General features: G+C 40.5%; 1 protein-coding gene across 1 annotated transcript in view; it reads left to right on the top strand.

Annotated features, from left to right (window-relative positions):
* The window catches only part of pex5la (peroxisomal biogenesis factor 5-like a), a gene marked incomplete at both ends in the record, with an annotated part of 59,168 nt that overhangs the window by 9,760 nt on the left and 26,238 nt on the right, over positions 1-23,170 (top strand). The window contains one exon of the mRNA XM_083671211.1: positions 19,207-19,311. Within this exon, the coding sequence (XP_083527337.1) occupies positions 19,207-19,311 (105 nt within the window). The remainder of the gene's footprint in view (positions 1-19,206; positions 19,312-23,170) is intronic.

Raw genomic sequence — 23,170 nt, 5'->3', positions numbered from 1 at the left:
TATTTATTTGGAGTGAACGATTAGACAGAAGACTGTCACCAGCCTGTTCTCTTCCCCACTGTGTTTTTATGCACAAATCCATCTGTCAAATAAACTGCGACCAACAAGTTCACAGAGGCAGAGAGCTGTGTGAGCACTCCAATCTGTTAGCGGGGAATGTGTTGGGGAATGTGTTGGGAAACGAGGCTGACCAGCCGGACGACGTGATTATGTGGGTCTCGCAGCACCTTGTGTAATCAGGGCGACTGCGGCCATCGAATCACGGCAGAAGAGCCCCTAGTCTACACCGCTGGACTCTTGACGGCCAGTTAAGAAAATTGCCTTTTGTGATGAACTCTTCAGTGCACGGCTGTGGTGATTTGAGCTGGCAGTCTGACATTTACATGGCTGGGGAGGTAGTCTGACAGTAACACCGCTCTCCATCAAAAAACTGTGGGGTGACCCAACATGCAGCCTTGAAAACACCATCTAAAAAACATATCATTCCAAATATAGTTTCTATACCCTCAGACAGTATTGTCTAGTGTTTTTGTTTTGTTTAGTTTTTTTACAGTGCACCATTGATGGATAATAGTCACCATCAATTCCGGTACAATTATTGTGGTGGTGCTCTGAAGTAATGGAATAAATGCTTTGTTCATCAGCTTTAAAAATAGGGTCTAGAATTGGCTGCACCTGAAAGCTACAGTATCGTGAAATCCTAGACCCAAAGATCGATGCCCGGGCAAGAGGCCAGCCCCTGTTCTAAATCTGTGGATGCGATGTGAGAAGAAATGCCCAGGAAAATCCCTGCTCTGTGTCCTCAATGGTGTCACATAACCATTTCCACCTCATGCTCCACTACAAAATCATTGGAAGCGTGTATCAATCAAGATTATTGCGTGAACATGCTGAAGATGATGATAAATTGTTAAATGGCTCTGTGAAACAACATGCTAATGTAATGCTTTGTCATGAGCCCTGGGCATTCCTTGTACAAGTATGTACTAGCATAATCTGGCATGAAACATCAGCCATGTAAGTGGGACTGTAAGTGAGTTTGCCAGGGGGTGAGATTTTAATAGATTAGCGTAATTACATGTGATGCTCATAGCCTGGCTAACGCTAATACATGGATTGTGAATTACAAATTAGTAGTATTTTATGACTTGCCTGCACAACTTCTGGCCATTGATTTTTACATTGGGATGGTGTCACTGAGAAGATCCTGAGAGAAAGCAAGACATTGCAGACAGGTGCATTCACTACAGTGTATATGCAACTCCCAAATCTCCCCAAAATGCTTAGGACAAGCACAAACAAAACCTAGCAACCAGGCGTACGAAGAACGAAAATAAGCTAAAGATAAAGCCCTTGTCGGTATCTTACCTCGCACAGAACTTGACATGAATGACCATGGTTATCACTAATCTGTTTTCCAGAAGTGAGGCTTAGTGCAGTGGATATATTGGGACATCAGTCTCCGTGGGATTGATGGGCTGGGATAGCAGCCCAGTCCAAGTTGCCATATTGCAGGTATACAAGGCACTCAGTTAAACAGGCTTGTTAATGCCATGTTCCCTGGAAAGGATGGCAACGGGCCACACTGACCCTCCATCACGGAGAGCGATATCCTGTCATACATGGCAAAGGGGATTACAACCGAATTGAGGCCAGCTCGCAGTTGATGGCATTTATTACATTTAAATGCCCAACTACGCGCCCTAACAATTTCTCCTCTCTCATTATTGCATGTTTTTGGTTACAAAATCACAATAATAACAATTACACCACATTGAGAGAGGAATCAGCCCACACACAGACCCTTTTCTCTTTACATGTGATAAAACTGCCTGGCAGCCAGCGTTGCCTTGCCATCCGGTTAAATTTGATCTTCCCCAGCCTCCACTGAGATCAATGGTTTTGGAGAGGTCATTTATCTTCTGACGGATTTCTTTTGATTTTGGTAGAGCGGTAATGAGCTGCCCACAGCCTCACATACACACACACACACACACACACACACACACACACACACACACACACACACACACACACTGTACAGTACAGTAGGGAGGAGACACAGAGCCCTGGCTCTTTGAAATGGAAAATATTCAAAGCCATGTAGGACCATTCTTACAGAAGGAGACCATCATGAAAAGGAACTGCCACAATGCATTGTTCACTGTGTGCTCGTAGTTAACATGCCAGGTGGAAATTTGAATAATACAAAAGGGAAGCAGATGTTGAGTCAGTGAATACTCTTTGTTGATGGAAATGATTTTACAGCACAAGCAGCTATACAATATATTTCTGTGAAAACCCAAAAGAGTCATTCTATTCAAAATGAGCTACACTTTTAGCTATAAAGACATTTCAGCAATTTTAAGTTAAGTTTTCCACTTCTCCAAGTTAACTGACTGTCATAGCTGTCAGACAGAGAGTGGAAAGGAAACTCACTGAAATCTTCCAAGTGCTCTGGAAACATGAGCAACCAAAATGTATTACTAAATGCCTGATGATGGCTTAATAGTCCCTATGGACCTGTAGAGTTTTTGCACAATATTTATGAAATATGTAGCGTCATATTTCATACCATTCAATGGCTTTTACACTGCCCATTGATGGAAGTTCTTTGTATGTAAAGTATGTATCTGAACTTGCATTGGCCCCATTATGTCTGAACATTGCACCACCTGCTTGAGGTACTTGGTCTTGTTAGATTCAACCACAAATTCAAGTCTAAAGACTGGTATTTTATTATTAAATATATGAAAATCTCCATAGGTGCCATTGACACTGTAAGTGAGCTGTTGGATGACAGATTCTATTCATTGTGAAATCAACATTTTACATTTAATTTAATTTTGAAAGGGTAGCCATGCCAAAAACTTAAGGCAGATGGATTTTTTTGTTAAAGGCTCTGAATCAAATCTCACAGGATGCCACTGCCAGCACAAATTGTTGCTTTTGTTGTTTATACACAGAATACTGCTAAAAGCTTTCCGATGGCAGTGACATCCAAAAATCTGTAATTCATTACTTGAAAAAAAAAAATGCAGTTTTTTCTCTGACTGAAATTAGTTCTATTTATATCAAGTCACAGTTGGCAGTCAGAGAGAAAGAGAGAGAGACAGAGAGAGAGAGAGAGAGAGAGAGACAGAGCGAGAGAGAGAGAGTGAGAAAGAGAGAGCGAGAGAGAGAGAGAGAGAGAGAGAGCACGAGAGAGAGAGAGAGAGAGAGAGAGAGAGAGAGAGAGCACGAGAGAGAGAGAGAGAGAGAGAGAGAGAGAGAGCAGAGTCACACGGTTATTGAAGTGGACTATTCCTGCCTGCTGTTCTGCATTTCACCTAATGGCTTTTCAGAGTGTTTACTTAATCACTTGGATCTGTCTGTGCAGTGGAGGTCCAAAAAGCTTCTTGGCCTGATCCTGCTGATAGTGTCAGCATCAACCCAAATAGGCACAAGTTCAGTAACCCTGTGTTGGATGAGATGCTTGACAAACAAACTGAACAAACTCTGTCAAGCTGGTACTTTAGAAAGCCCACAGACTGATGATACAGATACATGTTACTGCTTTAAGGCCGACCTATGAAAGATCTATGAATTATTTATCGAATAACTGTAGGACCCAATATTGGTATATTGTTATGTATATAGTATATGTTAAAAGTAGTGATGCATGAACAACCTCAGACAATAAGCTACGAGCAGCAGCCTATCTTATTTGCACAGCAGGAGCCTGATCCATTGTTGTGTAGGCCCATGGAACAACAGCGAGACAGGGAGACAGAGGGTCCTGCTCCTGTTCTGAAGGAGTTAGCGCTGATGCTAGTACAAATGGTCCTCATCTGCTGATGCTGTGTTGAGATGTTTTAATTGGCCAAAGTCACAAGGTAACCAGAGCTGTGCAGGCTTGTGTCTGGGCACTAACTCACACTTGACTGTTTGCTGGGAGTGGAATGTGTGTGTGTGTGTGTGTGTGTGTGTGTGTGTGTGTGTGTGTGTGTGTGTGTGTGTGTGTGTGTGTGTGTGTGTGTGTGTGTGTGTGTGTGTGTGTGTGTGTGTGTGTGCGTGCGTGCGTGTGTGTGTGTGTGTACGCAGGGGAGGACTAAATTAGAGCACAATCACAGCGGCATTGAAGTCAACCATTATGGTGTCAGAAGGAGGGTGTGTGTGTTGATTGCAATAGGGATATCATTCAAATAGACATTTACACAGTTTGCTTTTTTACTTTGAACCAATCTTTCATCTTCAATAGAGTAGAAGGTTTTAATATAGAACCCTTACACAACCAACTTAAATGTGGACTACAGCCCCACTAATTATAACATGTATGATATCCTGTACACAATTATAAGTAAAACAAGCAATTACCAATTATTAAATATTGTTATCAAAATAATGTCATTCTTAGGCATCAGTTGAGTTGAAGAACATTAAGGCTGTCCTTGCATGACCTATTGTAAATAACACTTTTCATTGATGGTTGCCTTCATTTCAAAAATAGAATCTGATCTATTTGAGCACACCATATCTGAGCTGATAAGTGTTTCTGCATTAATTAGCAGAGACCCGAATGGAAAATGAATTATGTCTTGTTAAAATCAACACATTAGAATGTCCACTGTGAATAATGGACCATTTGAAGCTGCACAATATCATCCTGACTTTTTTACCATCCATATTTAGTTCAGCAGTAACTGCCAGTGACATGCTGCATTGGAAAACCACTCTCTCCTAGGATCATAATGAAATTGGACCCACATCCTTTATTGTAGACAAATGATCATGAGTCATTAGATCAGATGGCATCTTCATTTAGGCCGGGTTGTCTGACTCATATTTTCCATTTTGACCAGCCCCATTCACTCCATGTTCCAAAAAACGAATTGGCTAATATGCTCATATGCCTTTAAGAAGACTGCTCTTTATTAGCCGTAACAAAATCACATTGGTAAGCTGTTCTACAGTATAGTGAGATTGAGAGAGAGTGCAGCTGCATAGATCTAGGACAGTCGGAGCGTCAATGTCTCCACTGAGAATGAATTGTCGTTTCCGAGGCGGCGAGTAATCAGGTTACCCCCCTGCTGCACGGAGCATAGATGGGATCCTCCCAGAAGATCACTCTGTGTCTACACTACCATCCATTATCATTAGAAAGAAACTGCAGCCTGGGTGGAAGGAGGAGATGGCTGTATTGCATAGTGAGATGAGCTTGCTTTTAAAGGTGCTGAATGGCCCCCTTTTCCAGAGTCTCTTAATGGGCAGGTTAATGGAAATGGAAATGCCACCGGCCCAATGTTGTGATGGAGAGGATATGGGAAGTGATCAAAGGAAAATGAGCTGGGAGGAGGCAGGGGAAGGGTTCAGCGTCAGATTGTGTGTTACTGTTACTGTATCCAACTGCTGTTAGTCTTCCCTTCATTCTCAGCTCATCCAGATGCAGTCTTGGTTCTCTAACAATTCACTCACTCCCTGAGATTTGTGGTAGGGACTCAGTGGCTCGTGCTGGTATACTAGCTAGTCCCTGGGGAACTGGTGCTGTCGACAGAGAGAGAGAGAGAGAGAGAGAGAGAGAGAAAGAGAGAGAGAGAGAGAGAGAGAGAGGCATAGCTGACCTGGAGCGATATCACAGCAAGACACGTTATGTCTTGTCATTTGAAAACCGCTGAGTGTTCGGCTAAAGGTACTGTTTAAACTACGGGCTTATCTGAGACATTTGTAGAGAACCATTGTAGTTTGAACATCATAAATGGGTCACATACTGTAGACCCAGGATATCATGTCAAACTGCTGACCAAGTGGCTTATTTGCTTCACATGCCACACCAAAACCTTGCTGTAGTTTCTTGAAAGCCAGGTGAAATAAATGGCCCGTGATGTAGCTTTTAGCAGCATTTTGTCAACAACAGGGTTGCTCCTGTCCTGTTCTGTCCCTGTCCTCATACTGCCAGGTTAATAGGTCCCAGAGATGTGTGCTGCTTTACTTCTGGGAGACAAATAGGAGGTTTGCACATTTACAAGCAGAGCCTGACAGGTCGTTTTATTGGTCCCAGCTTTGTGGCCGCAGTGCTCTAGAGTTACAACACAATCTCACCTGAAAGCTCCACTCTGATTTGAGACCATGGGAGGTCCAGACAGTTGAGGGTGAGGTGAGAATCTGGATTGGGGTTTGGCTTTTGTAAGAAACATGGTCAGCGCCACAGAATAAAGGCCAAGTTATTAAAGTGATAGTTCACTTCAATATCAAATTTTGTCAGATGTTTGGAGACCTCAGAAGTGGTCTCCACCTCCCATGTTATTTGTCTCAAGTGAGAGATAGGCACTTCTAAATTGATGACATCAGACATAGGCTATCTTAAATAAAGGCTGTTGCTAATACATTTATCCACAACAGTCAAATGACCTCAGAACAGTACTTAGAAGTGGCATATACAATGTCTCCCATTTCAGTAGTGACACCAAAACACCTTGCAGTGACTTGGTTCTCCTACTAATCATGGTGCCTTTGTAGCATTAGACAAGCACTCATGAATACATTAGCCATCTGTGAAAACCAAACGAAGCGGCAAACTTGCAGAATGGCGACGGTCATTTGTCATGCTGGTTTATCTGTGCCCCTGTCTCTCCTCCCCCTCCAAGGGAAAGATAAGACTAATGATATGCAGTGAGTTGGCATGTTTTATTTCAAACAGCAAACCTGCTCAATACCTCAGAGAAAGCTATAAAGTATAGTCTAGACAGAAGATTACCTTAAATTCTGAGAGCATATCTGATTACCACTAGGTCGCCATGAAGCAACAATGTGAGGTAAAACTGAGGCTGCCGCGTGCGGTCAGGGAGGAGCGTAGCCTGGAGAATCCTCCTCCTATTCTCAAAGGTGAAGCAGGACTTATTTTTATACAAAAGAACTATTTCAACTCTCAAATCAGCTTTCGAACATGTGTTTTAAAATACAGTTCAATAAATCCAAATGCCCATAAGCGATGAATTAATCGGCCAACTTGCAACCCAAACATCGCTGGTTCAAATCGCACTTTGGAACACTTTTTTTGTTGTCGTTGCTTATGCTAATGTTTGCTAAAGACTTCCCCTGACAAATTATCCTCAACTTAACCACTTGAAGTTAATGCCTAATACCAAAGATTTTTCATAATTAGAAGATGATTGGGTGGTTCAAAATCTGATGTTAGCCGCTGTCCACCCCGGAAACTAGCATTGTAGCCACTGCAGGCATGTGCAGAGAGGTTTGTCAGTAATCAGTAGTCATTTTCATAATATACTTTTGTGAAAGTAGCTGGACAACGAAGTGCAAGTTAGTTGGAAGATATTCAAAAAATGGTGTCATGAATGTTTTTATTCATGTGTTTTGGCAATTATTCAGAAGGGCAGAGGAATTATTATTATTTAAAAAAGAAAAAATCCCAGCATAGAAAAAAACAGCCCAGTCCTTATTTTTCCACAAACTGCATGAATTCATATGAATTCATACAAATTAAGCATAGATGAGATCCTGTTGCAACAAGCAAACTTTGAATAGAATCAAAACCATGCTGAAGGTTCAGAATGGGCTGCTGAGCTGAGGGGGCACAGGAGTAGACAACAGTATTATCGTTTTTATGTAATTTACAAATGTTCAAGGACAAACCAACATTATTTGTAAATGTAAATGGTAAACAGCAGTGGACCTAGAATCAAACCTTGCGGAACACTTTTATTAATATTGAGACAACTAGATTGAACTCCATCAACTGAAATACATTGAGTCCTATCCTGCAGGTAATTTTGAAAACAATTACAGGCTGACTGGTCCAAACCAATGGGAGATAACCTCTGCAATAGGAGAGCATGATCAACATTATCAAAATAAACAGAAAAACTGCATAACTAATTACCAACACACACTGTGTCATGCTGTACAACTCTTTAGTCAAGACTGTTATGTACACTCCACAAGGACAGCATGATGTACATCGAATCAAAGGCACATACTTAATAATTAATGAATGAACACTGTCAGTTTTCAAGGCTGACTTATGTATGTTCAGTACCCGGTCATGACCACTCAAGTGAAAGCTCTCAATGTTTGTGCTCAACATGACCATGAAGAACTGTCATGGCGGCTTCATAAATAGGATGATCAATGGCATGGTGGTGGAGGGAGAGCACTAATCTCTGAGTTTATTCTTGCTCTCCTGTGGTCGGCCATGTGAGGCAAGTTAAGAATTCAGGGAATGTCATCGATCTCATCCCTGCAGTAAAGACAAGAGGAAAACAAGGCCTATTATTTGGTGCCACTGTGCTTGAGAGAGGCTGAGGCATCATTCTCTCAAGAGACCAGATACGAGAGTTGAAGGGGAGGGGGAAATGAGGATGGGAGAGGGAGAATGTAAGTAAGGTGCTCACCTTTAACCAACTGTAATGATGTACCCACCCTAAGTGTGCGAAAGTATGTTGACGCCATCACGGTTTGTTGTTTGATGTTTTCAAATCCATTTGGTACACTGACTTTGTAGATAGATAGATGGGGACTTTATTGATCCCCGAGGGGAAATTTAGCCATTACAGCAGCTCACATCACAAACAACAACAACAAAATAAGGTGACAATAGAATAGAATAATAGAATAAAATAGACATCTGCAAACAATATACAGTAAGAACAATCCAGTATGATTTAACATCACCCCGATCGAGCCAGCCGGAGGAGGAGTTGTACAGTCTTATTGCAACAGGCAGAAAGATCTCCTATAGCGCTCCTTAGTGTAACATGGTTGTCGTAATCTATTGCTAAAGGAGCTTCTCTGCTCTGCCACAGTGTCATGTAGGGGATAGGAGGGATTGTCCATGATGACCAGGAGTTTGGTCCTCATCCTCCTATTGGCCACCTCCTCCACAGTGTCCAGGGTGACACCAAGGACAGAAGCAGCTTTCCTAATAAGCTTGTTCAGCCTCTTGGTGTCACCTTCCTTGATGCTGCCCCCCCAGCATACCACCACGTACAGCACTACGCTGGCCACCACTGACTGGTAGAACATGTTCAGCAGAGTCCTGCACACGCCAAAGGACCTGAGCCTCCTCAGGAAATAAAGCCGGCTCTGGCCCCTCTTGTACAGGACATCTGTGTTACCAGTCCAGTCCAGTTTATTGTCCAGGTGCACCCCCAGGCTCTGGACCACCTCCACGCCTTCTCCCTGGATGGAAACAGGAGACAGGGGGACCCTAGTCCTCCTAAAGTCCACCACCCCACCATCTTCTTTGTCTTCTGCTCACACCACTCAACAAAACTGTCCACCAGTCCTCTGTACTCGGTCTCCTGGCCTCCACTGACACATCCCACAATAGCAGAATCGTCTAAGAACTTCTGCAGATGGCAAGTATCTGTGTTGTGCTTGAAGTCCAAGGTATAGAGGGTGAAGAGGAAGGGAGCCAGAACTGTCCGCTGGGGGGCACGAGTGCTGCTCACGACCCAGTCCAACACACATCCCTGCAGCCGTACAAACTGTAATAGAATCATTATCATCATCATCAACATCATCATCACCCAAGCTTCCTTGGTTGCCTATGGCATAGAGATAATTATTATGAAAACATAATCTGTCCATAGAAGAGGATATATATTCATGTTATGCTCTTAGCGTCAACATATGAGAAGTGCGCAATATCAAAATTGACAGAAAAAGCGTGTTTGTTTGACAGTTTAATTACTTTAATTACTTAACTATTATCTTGGTCATACATGCTGTATACCTCAAGCTAGCCTCTTTCGTCTCTCTTGCTAGTATGACATCGCTTTAGAATTAAATGTCAATATTTATGCAGTTATTACGAGAGTAGAGCAGTAATATCCATAGCTCAGAAAATGCCCAACAACCACATTAAGAACCTTAGTAAAATCCTCATGTTTTTCATGCCAAATTACATTTCAGTTAATTAAGTGTTCATCTGCAAAAAAACTAAATTCTAGCAAGAAACCTGCCAACATTTATTTTATACTTCCAGAGTTTTCTGCAAAGATGCCAGGTGCTACATTTCACACTTATGTACTGTAGATTCTTCCAGAGAAGTTTAATCAATAGTCATTTTGGAAGTGTTTTAGGCCCGGGGAAACATTGTCCTCTGACATCAATATTGTCCTATGAGCTACTGTACACTGAGTAGAGAGCTGGTAAAATGTACATACTTTTCACATGCAGTGTGTTGCATGTAAATTTTTCATGAACTGTGGGTTATGTTTCATGTTCATGTTACAAGGCAATAACCTTTGCCAAGAGATACTGTATTAAAGTGTCAGATCATGATCCCTTTCTGGTTCATATGTGTTGTGTCATATTCTTCTTCTGAGTTATTTTACTGTAGGCCTATAATAGTGTTTTCCAGTTCTGGGGGGCTGCATGTCTTCTATTTACATGGATTGTCCAGTATTTAGAACCATCTTCAAACCAATATGAATAATGAATATGAATAAACCAATTACACCAACCAACTGTTCGTTTAATAGGGTCTGATATCTATTTCAGATGCAATGTCCTGTCCTTTTTACACATACTCAGGATTTTTTTTCTCTCAAAAGTAACACTGCATTGAACCTAAGATTTTCAAGTTCATATTCCACCTCTTGGAAGAGGAAGGAGAAAGAAAAAAATTATTGGTTACAGTTATATGTTGTGTACACAAAGTCAGAGAAAGAGTAACCCACGCAATCTTTCATGTCCCTAAACGCAGGCTTTTCATTACCGCCTTGTAAATGGATTTCAGTTGTGTGGGATAGTGCTAATGGTACGGGGTAGAGTGATAACACCACTGTTCCCTGTTTTATTTTAGACTCGATGTTTTGCTTCCAAAACCGCAGGACTGTAATGTGCCTCAGATAGAATGGCTCTCAACACCCCCTGATGAAAGGTTACATTACATTCTAAGTGGGCCCAGCAGAATTGTCTGTTAGACCCAAAACGTCAACTAAGACCTTAGAAGTAACCTTAGTCCTTGTTTAACGTCACAGTTTTTTCTTTAGCATTGTCTGGTTTGTTGTTGTTGTTGCCTGTGAAAAGGGAGCTTCAAATAATTAAATCCTTGATGGAACAGACTTTCTCAAACCAAGGTCTGTGTGCACTGGACATACACTCACCGGTGCTTTATGGACCAAAATATCTGAGGAATGTTTCCAGCACCTTGTTGAATCTATGCCACAAAGAATTAAGGCAGTTCTGAAGGCAAAAGGAGGTCCAACCTTGTACTAGCAAGGTGTACCTCATAAAGTGTGTATATTCACTCACAGAGAAGTGCTATTTTTTTTACAACCAACATGCTACAGTATACAAATGCAATTGATGGCTGGAATGGCCATATAGTGTCAGCTTTTAACAAATTGTTGCAATAATGTCCTAGTACTTTATGTGGAGCTACTGCAAGAGCTTCTACTAACTAAGTTTCATAATGAATCTGTCATTTGATGTCTATATCTTACTCAAAACAAAGCACAGTGTTCAGTAATTTGATGTATTGACTGATTTATCAACCTAGATTTTGGGCAAAATGATGCTGCTTTGCAAAGAATTAAGTAGAGGTGTGACAAAAATTGCTTGTGGCATCATCTTCTATATTGCCTCTGCATGCTGAGGCATGATATAATGACCTCAGATAGATGAGGCTCGTCACCTAAGCTGTTTTTTACTAGTTTTTAACTGAGTTATTGCAAGAGAGTTATAACTCTCGCCACTTTTACTCCTAATTAAGATTTAGAATTTCTACTTTCTCTTGTCAGTTACATCATATGATTGATGAAGAGCAGCTGTTGAAGACAAACACGATGATAGCAGTTGATGCCTTTATTTTGCACTTAATAGCTGTTACTGGCTGTGCTTTTCCTATATAGTTTGATTACAGGAGTATTCCGTTCATTAATCACACAAAAACGGGTTTGGAGAAATATGTGATCTGATTGGCTAAAACTGCGTTCCAAGCCATGCATCTCTGACAATCACACAGCTTAGAAAGGGGTGCCGGGCATTTATCTGGAGTTATCATTCATTCATTAAATTCATTACATGTCCCTGTACGATTTGTCTTGATGGCTTTAGAGTTAGTACAGAATTTCAAAGTGTCCATATATCAGATCAATACTTTCTTAAATATATAGAAATGTTTTTTTAACAGAAATTTGCTGTATGATTGTGATGTTTTGCTGATATTAAGAGAAGGTTAACATTCAATGCATTGGTATCTGAAAGAGGAAAGGGTTGCTAACGCTTTCTGCAATAAGCACACTTGACCTGAATCTTGTGTGCTGTCACAGAAGTGCAGACGTTTGTGGATATCGGTTGTTAATGCACACCCTGTCATGCGTTAATGCTTACTTAACACAGTGGCTGAGTGTTTATTCAGAGCATTTGAGGGGGGGGGGTCACAAAATGGCTTCAATCATTCATTCCAATTGATTTATGAGCAGTTGAATTTCTTGTCAAACTGACAAACTGATTGCAAAATGATTTCTTGGACCTAAAAGAAAAGCTATAAAGGTTTGGGTGTTTTATTAATCCCAGAGCTGACCCCCTGCTATCAAGAGCCAATTAATTTATTATGAGTGATGTGTTTACATTTAGAGCATAAAACTAGATGATTTTGGCCAATTAACCATAATCTGTGGTTCATTGTGAGAAATACTACTGACATCTCAGAAAAAAATATTTTTCTTGCTGAAATTGCTTTCCACGTTTGTTTTCTCAATAAAAGGCACAAAGGCAAATGTACAGTACAGCTTGCATGACATCAAATTCACTTCACTTCACGTTCATCAAACTAATTTTGTGCCTGTTCTTTGAAAACCTTGACCTTGTCCTATCATTACTCACTTGAATGGACTTGAAAGGGATCGTGGCAGATGATCCAGGCTTATCAGGATCACAGGGGAGTATGCTAGTTCAATTGGAGTATGTGACTTCCATTGACTGTGATGTCATCCTTTTTGGGAAATCCTTGCTGTAATTCAATGACAAACTGCTTTGAAAAGGTCAGACCAGCACTTTGTTATCAGTGACTCACCCTGAATTGGCTATTCACATCAGGAGCTTGTCCATTTCACAGTACGGAATTATATATGCCCTTGGATACTTTTACACTGATTCTTTACATTCATGTTTTATCATGGTAAAACTCAAGACAATAACTGAGAAAGACAAATATAAATCAAATGTTCTTTCTAATGTAGCTTGTCATGTGTAAAATTAATTCAAAACCTAGTTTGAGAAGCTGAAAAATACTGTCATTTTTGGGCAACTACCAACATTAAAAACTGTCACTTCTGGGCTCATTAGCCAAAACCAGATGATGCTGTGTGGCACCTCATCCATACAGAACTCTTCAATAACAAATCAAATTATAGAGTTTGAGTCTGATCGGACTCAGGTGTCTCCTCTCCTCCTCTCTTGACCACCAACCCTTCATAGTGACAGAATGAGGGACACCATCATAGGACAGAGCAGACAGCTGTTCAGCGTGGACTCATTAGAGGCCAGCTAACATACAGTACAGTACTCAGGTACATTACATCTAGTCCCTGAGCTTGTTGGTGAGTAGGCATTAATAGCCTGGCATAGACTGGCATCCTGATGTCCTTGCTCTGACTCCCCTTCAGGCCATTTGCCCAGCTGCCTCGGTGACCAGCAACATGTAGCCTACAGAGACAGATATTTGCTAACTCTCTTCCATTATGTGGCATTACTGTAAGTGTCTCTTCACTTTTGCTTAACATTGGTCAACAGTACATACTGTATACTGTACAATCCAGATGTGTCATCAAGGAAGAACTAGTTCATATCAGGACAGTACAAATGTTGAAGCCAAACTAGTGGGATATATTTCATAAGCTCATCCTCAGTATCTTCACAGCACAGACAACAGCCATCTCTCTCCCTTCTACGACTGTACTGTAGCCATCCCACTAACATTTGATCCCATGGATGTTCCTTGATGACATTACTACAGTATGCACAGTATCAGCTTATTATATACTATCGGGTGGTTGGTTGTAGTGGCCTTAAATGGTTAAGTGCTGTTTGTGCACACAAACAAACATCACAGCGGGGTAGCTTTTAGCGAATCGCCGCAAAGCCCCTTTTGTTGGTTGAGGGATTTAAAGCAGCACCAAAGCATAAATCCATATAGACTAGCCTGTCCTAGCAGTATGGAAGGCATTCCTGTTGGGCAAACTATTTTATACAGATTACTGGATAAATACTCCTCTCTAAGCACTCAGATGCTCCTGGAAATACACTAAGCTTACACATCACTGTACAGTTACTGTAGTACAGTTAATCAAAAGAACCACAACAGTATTAAAATAAGTTGTGGTTCATTGGCAAGGTAGTCTATAGTAGGCAAACCAAAATAATCCTGGTACTCATGAATTTTGGTACTTCCAAGCAAATCCTTGTTTTCTTGTGACCAAAAAGACCATTGAAGTATTGAAGTCCTTGCTTTTCAGTGTATTGAAGCATGTTTGTGCCCTGTTGTAAAGAGTATTTTCATAAATATGTTCTAATGTTGCATTATGAGGACTAGGGCTGCAACTATACTACTCCTACCAAAGTATTTTGGTAATCAAGTATTCTGTCAATTATTCAGACAACTAATCATGCAATAGGACACTGGCAGTGTTTAATGAGTTAAGAAGCCTGAAGTCCACTTTAGCTATGGACGGAATTAGAATCAGAAAATAAAGACAATTATTGAAAGATTAAAAAAACCTTCCATGCTGTCTATTTGGGGCATAATCACTAATTGCAATTACATTGAGATAATTTAGCATGTAATCAACTACAGTAGGCCACAGCCACATTGCAACACAAGAATGCTACGCTTCAATTAGATGAAATGTGCTTCAATGGTATGCTATTATGAGAAAATGTGACTCTCAATCTGCTTTGAGGCCTGGAAAGAGATTGGCCCAACAATGATTTAATATCAAACTTTGCAAGTCTTTACAAAGCTATAGGCACTCTCATAAGATAAGCAGTTGTACAGGGAGCAGTCATTTGTATTGGGCTGCAAATGTCCAGTGGCAGGAGACAGGCAGTATGTCAGAATCGATTGGTATGAGGTGTACATTGTTTGTGAGGTATTAGTCCAACCCCAAAAATCTTGAACTTCTCTCAGAATCATGGCAGGTAGTACAGTTCAGTACATGGGTGCACTTTATAAAGAAACTCAAGTAAATTCCCCAAGGTACACAGTAGTACTCTACTGTTGGAATGATTTTCCCCCATGTATTCAGTGACCAATGGAGAAGGGACTATTATGTTCTATATTCTTACTGTATCAACCCTTTTCTCCCTTCTATCCAATGTATAAGTTCACTCTCGATGTTCATAAAACAAGGTCTAGAGCTAATTATGTCATAATAACTTTCTGTATGAGCTATTTCTGTCAAATGTCAAACGTTTGCAATGACTATTGGAACCCTAGGAGCATTTACAGTATAGCCACTAGGCTGGCTCAGCTTGAACATTAGCATTATGAGCATAGGAAAGGGCTTGATTTGCTATAAATTTGTGTTCCCCATGCTATTATAGGCTAAGCCACAACACTAGAGCTGATGGTCTGCAGGGGAGAGATGAGTCCTATAGGGCCAGCTCAAACATTAGAGGAGACAGTGTGTGTGTGTGTGTGTGTGTGTGTGTGTGTGTGTGTGTGTGTGTGTGTGTGTGTGTGTGTGTGTGTGTGTGTGTGTGTGTGTGTGAGAGAGGATGTGTGTGGCCTCAGTACAGCTGAGCCTATGGGACATTTGGTTGCGATGTTCCCCTTTCGTAGGGACTCTGGGGGCGGATCAGGTCCCCACTTGGCAGCTGAACTTTACAGCTCAGCGGTTCCCTGCATCTGTCTCCACAGGATTCATTATCTACACCATGTGTGTCTCGCTCAGGACGAGAGGATGGCTGACTACTCGCTGCTTCTCTCCCTCTAAATTGAGTCACTGTACTGACGCAGTACTGTACATCAATTGGCATTGAGGATGGGATATTTCCCTCTCGAGTGTGGATATGTGTTTATCCCCAAACAGTATTTTTCTGTCTGCTGAGAGTCCTACCCATTCCACATGGTTATCCCAGGAAGATACATTGAGGCGAGGGGCCGCCAGTACCAACTCTGGAAATGCATCAAACAAGGGCTAAATTAGCAACACTAGGTGTTACGTAACAAGGACAGTATGTTCAGTGGCCAGACCAGCAAGCCCCTGTGGCAACAGGTCCATGTTGCCCACAGTGAAATATAGGGAAAGTTGTTGGGAATGCTGACCATATTTGCAGTACTGTATATAAATGACATTTTTATCTTACGGTATGGTGATTAGATATAAGATAAGCGCAACTTCAATTATGGAGCATGGCACATTATGAGCAAAGCAATTTTTGTTTTGATGGGATTTTTTTCCTGTGACCATTTTATCCTAGTCAGAAGCTAGGACTGTAATCGTTTTCCACTCATTCTGAAGGTAAACGTAAATTAGAATATTTCCTTTTATACAATGCATGCTTAAATGTTTTTCAATGCAAAAAATATTAGCAAAGAGTTGCCCTCACTTTCCCTAGTGGAAGTACTTAATTTAATCATTTTCATCTTTCACTCATGCATTGTGCAGCAAAGTTAAGTCAGCTACAGTACACTATTTCAGCATGAAATCAAGGCCTATATTTGCAAAGATATATATATGTATATTCCATTTAGCTGACGCTTTTATCCAAAGCGACTTACATTGCAGTGAGTGCATACATTTCAGTATATATGGTCCCAGCAGGAATCAAAACCACAACCTACGCGTTGTTAGCGCCATGCTCTACCAACTGAGCCACAGAGGACCACAGAATCTAATCTATGCATGTTGTATTGTGATTTTCCAGGTACCGAATTAGGTAACAATAAAATCAGTGGAGGCTGGTGTAGGGAGAAATTAGAGGACAGGCTCAATGCATTACAATGAGCCTGTCCTTTGATTTCTGCCTCCACCAGCCTGCCCTGAATAAGATGATATAATATACATCACTTAGGCTACTGTACTCAATGTATATGACTGGATTTGATTTTGAGATAGTGTAATGCTATGATAGACCAGTTATGTTGCTGTAAGATGGTTGAATGAAACAAGTATCTCCAGAGAAACAAAAACATGGAATTGCATTGCTGAAACTATGTTTCTTACGCGAGCAGCACGCTTTAAACCAATAGACTATGTAAATAACTAAGCATCTGTGAGCTTTAATCATTTAGATTTTAAGAGAAATATGGAAGTAAATATATTATATTACTTTGAAATAATATATATATATATGTATTATATTACTTTGGATTGATGACCATTTGCCTAGAGCTACATCAGCAGTAAATAGCATGCCGAAAATCAAATTTCACTCTGCTAAAACCGTGTAATCTCATGGTGACTGACTGTACATGTTGTGGTAGTTACAACATAAAGAAAGCTTTTTTATAGTTATCGCGTTTGTTGTACCTGTTGTTTATCTCGCCTTAATTTGCTGTTTTACCCCAACATTCTGCAGACTCCATACGAAAGGATAATAGCCTTTATCCTGCCTACTGTAAACCGCCTATTTTCAGCACAGTCAAGTCAAGTGCATGCTCATACAGTAATTGCCAATTCAAGTCTCTAAATTGATGCACAAGGGGAAGCTGCCAAGTTTCTTTTCCACTGGCCTGCATCTACAGTATATTTCCTAATATTTCTGACGTTATCCAAAGAGAAGTAAGAGGTTTATGTATTACCAAATTTATCGTATGATTCATGATTCATGATTTGTGTTCCTTCAATGAAATTAAGTGTGAAAGAAAGACATGAATCATATGATACTAAAGGTCTACACAAAGAGTATAATACAGGATACAGTGCTGTACCTCCCAGATATATATCCCACAGAAACAATCCACATCATTTGGCTATGCACTATACTGCACACTAGGCATATAAATCAGTTAACCCAGTCTTCCTTTGCTAACAGACTTTTTCCTTGAGACTTCATCAGCCACTCAAAAGTGGAAACACACATTTAGTGAAAATAAACTCTCACCAGTGTGAATGCTTCTTTTTTATTATACTTGGGTTGGCTTAGTTGGAGTGTGGACGCAGGTGGCTGTTCAGGTCTATTATGAGTATTAAGCTCTCTGGGGATGTTACCTCGAGGCCATGCACACACATTAATGCCATGATATTAAAATACAGCTTACTGTGGTACAGAGTCAATTGAGAAAACACTCATTCTGTAATGCAGGCAAATGAAAATACTGAAGGCTCTATCCGGTCATATCAGGGAACCGGATCTCGAGCGTAAGTCCGAAACAACTTTTTTCCTACTGATATATATTTTTTAAGCTTATCTAAAGTTCCATTCTTGCAAGAAAGATTCTGTTCTGGATTTCTCATAAATCTGATTGCAAATGTCGACGATAAAAAGATGTTCTCTTCGTGTTGGATTCATTAATTCACAGTGCTTTAGCATGGGATGTACTTCAGCTTTGTAGTATTTTTCCAACCATATCTACTGGTGACATGGGCAACTCTGAAATGACTGTTGTGAAAGCAATTCATATCTTTTGTCAGTTTTTGATGGTTTTGTATAGCCCAGCTTTAGGGTTAAGAATGGGGGTGGAAAGGATGACAATAGACATTTGAAATCAATTTGACCCCTAACATAACATGGTCTTGTAATAATCATCACAGTACTAGACAGCCCTCTTCCCATGGGGATGTAGGTGTGGGGGAGGGGAGGGTGGTAATGGTAGAGGTCACATTGTAAAGTGACTGTAACTTTCCAGTATGACCAGATGTCCCTTTGGCAATTGTCCAATAGACATCGGTCTTCATCACCAACCTATTATTCTAACCAATGAGAGCAGGTTTAGCATATCTGTAATGAGCTCTGCATAGTACCTCGTTGTCATACAGTAGAAACTTTATAAGATGAGATTGTGGAAGATAATGAAAGACCATGTTCATCTTTGTCCAGCGACCCTTACATTGTATAGAGACCCCTTCATTGCCATAGTCTTGTGGATATGTTCTCAATCGATGTTGCTGTTTTTTCCTTAAATAGCTCACCATAGTCTGTTATATAGTGTCGTCATCATCATTCGTAAAGTTTTTAAGATGCCCAACAAAACATTGAATTCAATGACTAAACCAATTGTCCTGACACAAGTCATTGTTGATTTCACTGTTGTAGGGGAAAGACTCTAGGGCTGCAGATAAGACTGTTGCCATGGTCCTGAAGGAGATACCAAGTAAGGCGTCTTCAGAAGGGAAACCCCTCCTCACGGTGACAACCAAGGTGGGCAGAACCATCGCAACCCCCCTCCCCCCAACCCAACTGGAAGTTCCTCCTATTTTTGGTGAAGATAAAATCAATGGCAAGGCTTTGAACATCCCATATCTGCTTTCCACTCTTAAGCCTAACTCGATCCTCCGACCAAAGTAATCTGACACCAGTAAAAAAGCAACAACATTGATTTTATTTAATTTTCAGCTGCTATATGGGGTATGAAATGCATCTACTGTACTGTACAGTTAATTTCAAATCGTCAAATATTAACAAATGTTTTAACTGTAATCAGGACTAACTTGTGTCTTAATTAAATTGTATTCAATAACACCATATCTTAACATACAATATATGGAATAATTGTAGCATGATTGCCTCAAGTATCCTCTAGGTTGTAGAATATTGAGTGCACAGGAAATGTTCTTCACTTAAAGTCAGTAGTGTTATTTCTCTTCTCAGTCACTTTTCACTTCCAATCAGATTCAGTTTTATCTCCTCATCATTATCAATTAGTTCCTCTATAGGAACACTTCCACAAGTGCACATTTTTACACCTCATAAGCAGCTAAACTTTGTCGCTGATATATATATGCATTTCTATAATGCAATACTTTGTAGCATGGCATTAGGCTATGACAATATTAAAGCATCTCCTCCTCTAGATATAGTTGATTTTCTGTGCGCTTTTCAGTTCTGCTTTGCTTTGAAATGATATGTGGACAGTATGGGTTTAGAAGATGGCATCATAAGCTGATACTATATTTTGTCATGCTTTCTGTGCTTGATCTAAATGTGTGTGTGTGTGTGTGTGTGTGTGTGTGTGTGTGTGTGTGTGTGTGTGTGTGTGTGTGTGCATGCGCAAGTACAGTACGGACCAGTATGTGCGCGTGTGTTTGCTTATGTGCCTGTGTGTGTGTTTTTGTGTTGTGTTGATAATGTGGTCTACAGTTTGATATGGTGTACTGTTGATTTACAAATGTACACTGTAATTATTCGGCTTCAATATTCACATTTGTTGCATATACTATATGCTATGGTGTGTGTTAAATTGAACAGTTGACAATACACCAGTATCTCCTGACAATAGATAGTACAGTACAGTATATGTTTTAGATTGTCTCTTTACAGTCTTTTTCTACCACCTTTTCAAACACTTTTAAAATGAGAGATACAGTATAGTTGCCATATTTAGTTTCCACAGCCTAAAGTGTAGCTTAACATCCTCGCTGACTCATCCTATAATCATTCAGGGATCTGGTGCATATGTAGATGTGTATCAGCTACAAAATCAGAGATTTGATTTTTTTTTTTAAACGACAGGTGCATTAAATGAACAGGAAACTGTCTACTGTCACAAGTCTAAGAAGTAAAATGACCAAGATTTGACCTGACTGTCCAAGAAATGTATTTATGTTTGTTATAACTTATAACATGCCATTACACTACACATATTTCACAGCATGGCATGGCATAATACCAGGCACAAACAGTACGACACAACAATATACACATTTTAATCAATGTAAAAGGGACAAAAGAGGAATTAGCTCATTTGATTAAAGAAGTCCAGCAGTCCTTCCACAAGGTCAGTGATAAAGAACTGGCCTTTACAGCAATGACCTTAGTATTCACTGCTTGAATAGATACTTAGGGGGCTGTTAGGGAGAGAAGCTCAGAAGCTGCTTACCTCAGACAGACATGCAGGTCTATTCTGCTAGCTGGCAACCACCATTCCCTTAAGATGACCTAGAGTCACACAGATCAATATCAGAATGTCACTAGGTCAATAAGGCCCTGTTTATAACTTTGTAGTACTGTATCTGCAAATACCCATCTCCCACCCTTAATTATGAATCCAGTCAAAAGCAGAGCACACACACACACACACACACACACACACACACACACACACACACACACACACACACACACACACACACACACACACACACACACTGCAAGCTGCTGTTAAGCAGCATTGTTTTTCAGGCAGCAGATGGTGTGTATTTTATGCCTGAACTGTTACTGTTACCTCTAAGGTAAAGGTATGGATTTGCAGGAGCATTTCGGATCCATAATTAACCAAGCCATATATCTCTCTTTAATTTGCTTTGTAACTCAAACCCATTAGCAGCAGGGCCCTCAGATTGTAAAGCTCATAATGGTCATCTTTTTATAGAGCATTTTATATGATCCCTGATTGTGCTCAACACTATGTTCAGATGAAGGTAAAAAACTCACTGGCCTATTTGGGAGATTTAGGGCTATGAGAGCTACTGTACATACAAGTAAAGTAGTGTAGACAGTCACAATTTACATTAAATTGCTCTGATGCCTGTGTAGTAATAAACATGTTGTTACATAGTCATTTATTTAGTAATTACACAGAAATAAAGTTAAGCAGCAAAAGTGGAAATAGGATAAACAATCCCTTTTCATAGAGAGAGAACTGAACTTTAAATCAAATCAAATCAAATTGTATTTGTCATGTACACAATATACTAGATACTGTGCAATGAATGCAATATGCAATGAATGCAACTCCTCAACAATGCAACAATGCAACAATCAACAATTAACAATGCAGTGCAATAATAATAACAGAAAAAGACAATAACAATAACATAAGGGGGGGGGGGGCTTATGGAGTCTCATGGCCTGTGGGTAGAAACTGCTCCGGAACCTGTTGGTGCGGGTCTGGATGCACTGGTACCGCTTCCCAGATGGGAGTAGAGAGAACAGGGTGTGGCTGGGGTGGCAGCTGATGATCTTCCCGGCCTTCCTCTTGCACCTCTCGGAGTAAATGTCCTGAATGGCTGGGAGCTCATGGCCCGTGATGGTCTGGGCCGTTTTCACCACCCTCTGTAGAGCCTTACAGTCCAGGGCGGTGCAGTTGCCGTACCAAGATTGTTATCCTGGCACCAGTCCACCAGGACTCTTACCTCATCCTTGTAGGCTGACTCGTCATTATTAGTGATTAGGCCAACCACAGTGGTGTCATCCGCAAATTTGATGATGGAGTTGGAGCTGTGCGTGGCCACACAGTCGTGGGTGAACAGGGAGTACAGTAGGGGGCTGAGCACACAGCCCTGGGGGGCTCTTGTGATAAGAGTCAAAGTGGAGGAGGTGATGCTGCCTACCTTCACCACCTGGGGTCTGCCTGGGGTCAGGTAATACGTGGATAATGGTCCTTATAATTTTAGATTTATTTTTCATATTTTTTTTCTAAATATGTGAAGTAGTTTTCCATTATAATGGTAGGCTTTTTTATGAACAACAATTATGTAATATCTAATGTAATGAGCATATCACTTTCATCACTTATTCATAATGACTCAAACTGTGCAGGCCCATGGGGCATGCAGGGCGTGCATCTCTTCCCAGGATACCAGCACAGTACCCAGTGGTGATGAGTAAGATCGATGATGCCACATCATGATGATTTAACAAAGATTCTGCACAATCAATAGTTCCAAACAAAAATGATACATCATTCAAGGAGGGCAACATGTTTACTGTAAACTTTACTTTTTTTATTTTATGCTTAAGCTGGAAATTTGGTAACTGAGTTTAATTTTTAAATCTCTTCATTCCTCAATGTTTTATATGTCCTCAATCCAAGATAATACACACTACATTAAATATTTTTACTACATAATTTCTAGGCCATGTTATCTCACAGAATTCAAATGTCTCAGTCAAGGAATTTAATTGCGTAACCCTTTGACGGAGCTGACCATAAGTCACACCCAATCAATCACAGAAAGGAAGGAGATGGGATTCCTGATAAGAGCTGTGATGTGCAGATCCGCATGATCCTCTTCCGACAATGTTTTAACCTGCATCCTGACACCACAATTTGTCTTAT

The sequence above is a fragment of the Argentina silus genome, assembly GCF_951799395.1.
Source record: "Argentina silus genome assembly, chromosome: 6".
Lineage (NCBI taxonomy): Eukaryota > Metazoa > Chordata > Actinopteri > Argentiniformes > Argentinidae > Argentina > Argentina silus.
This window is presented reverse-complemented; position numbering and strand designations above follow the sequence as displayed.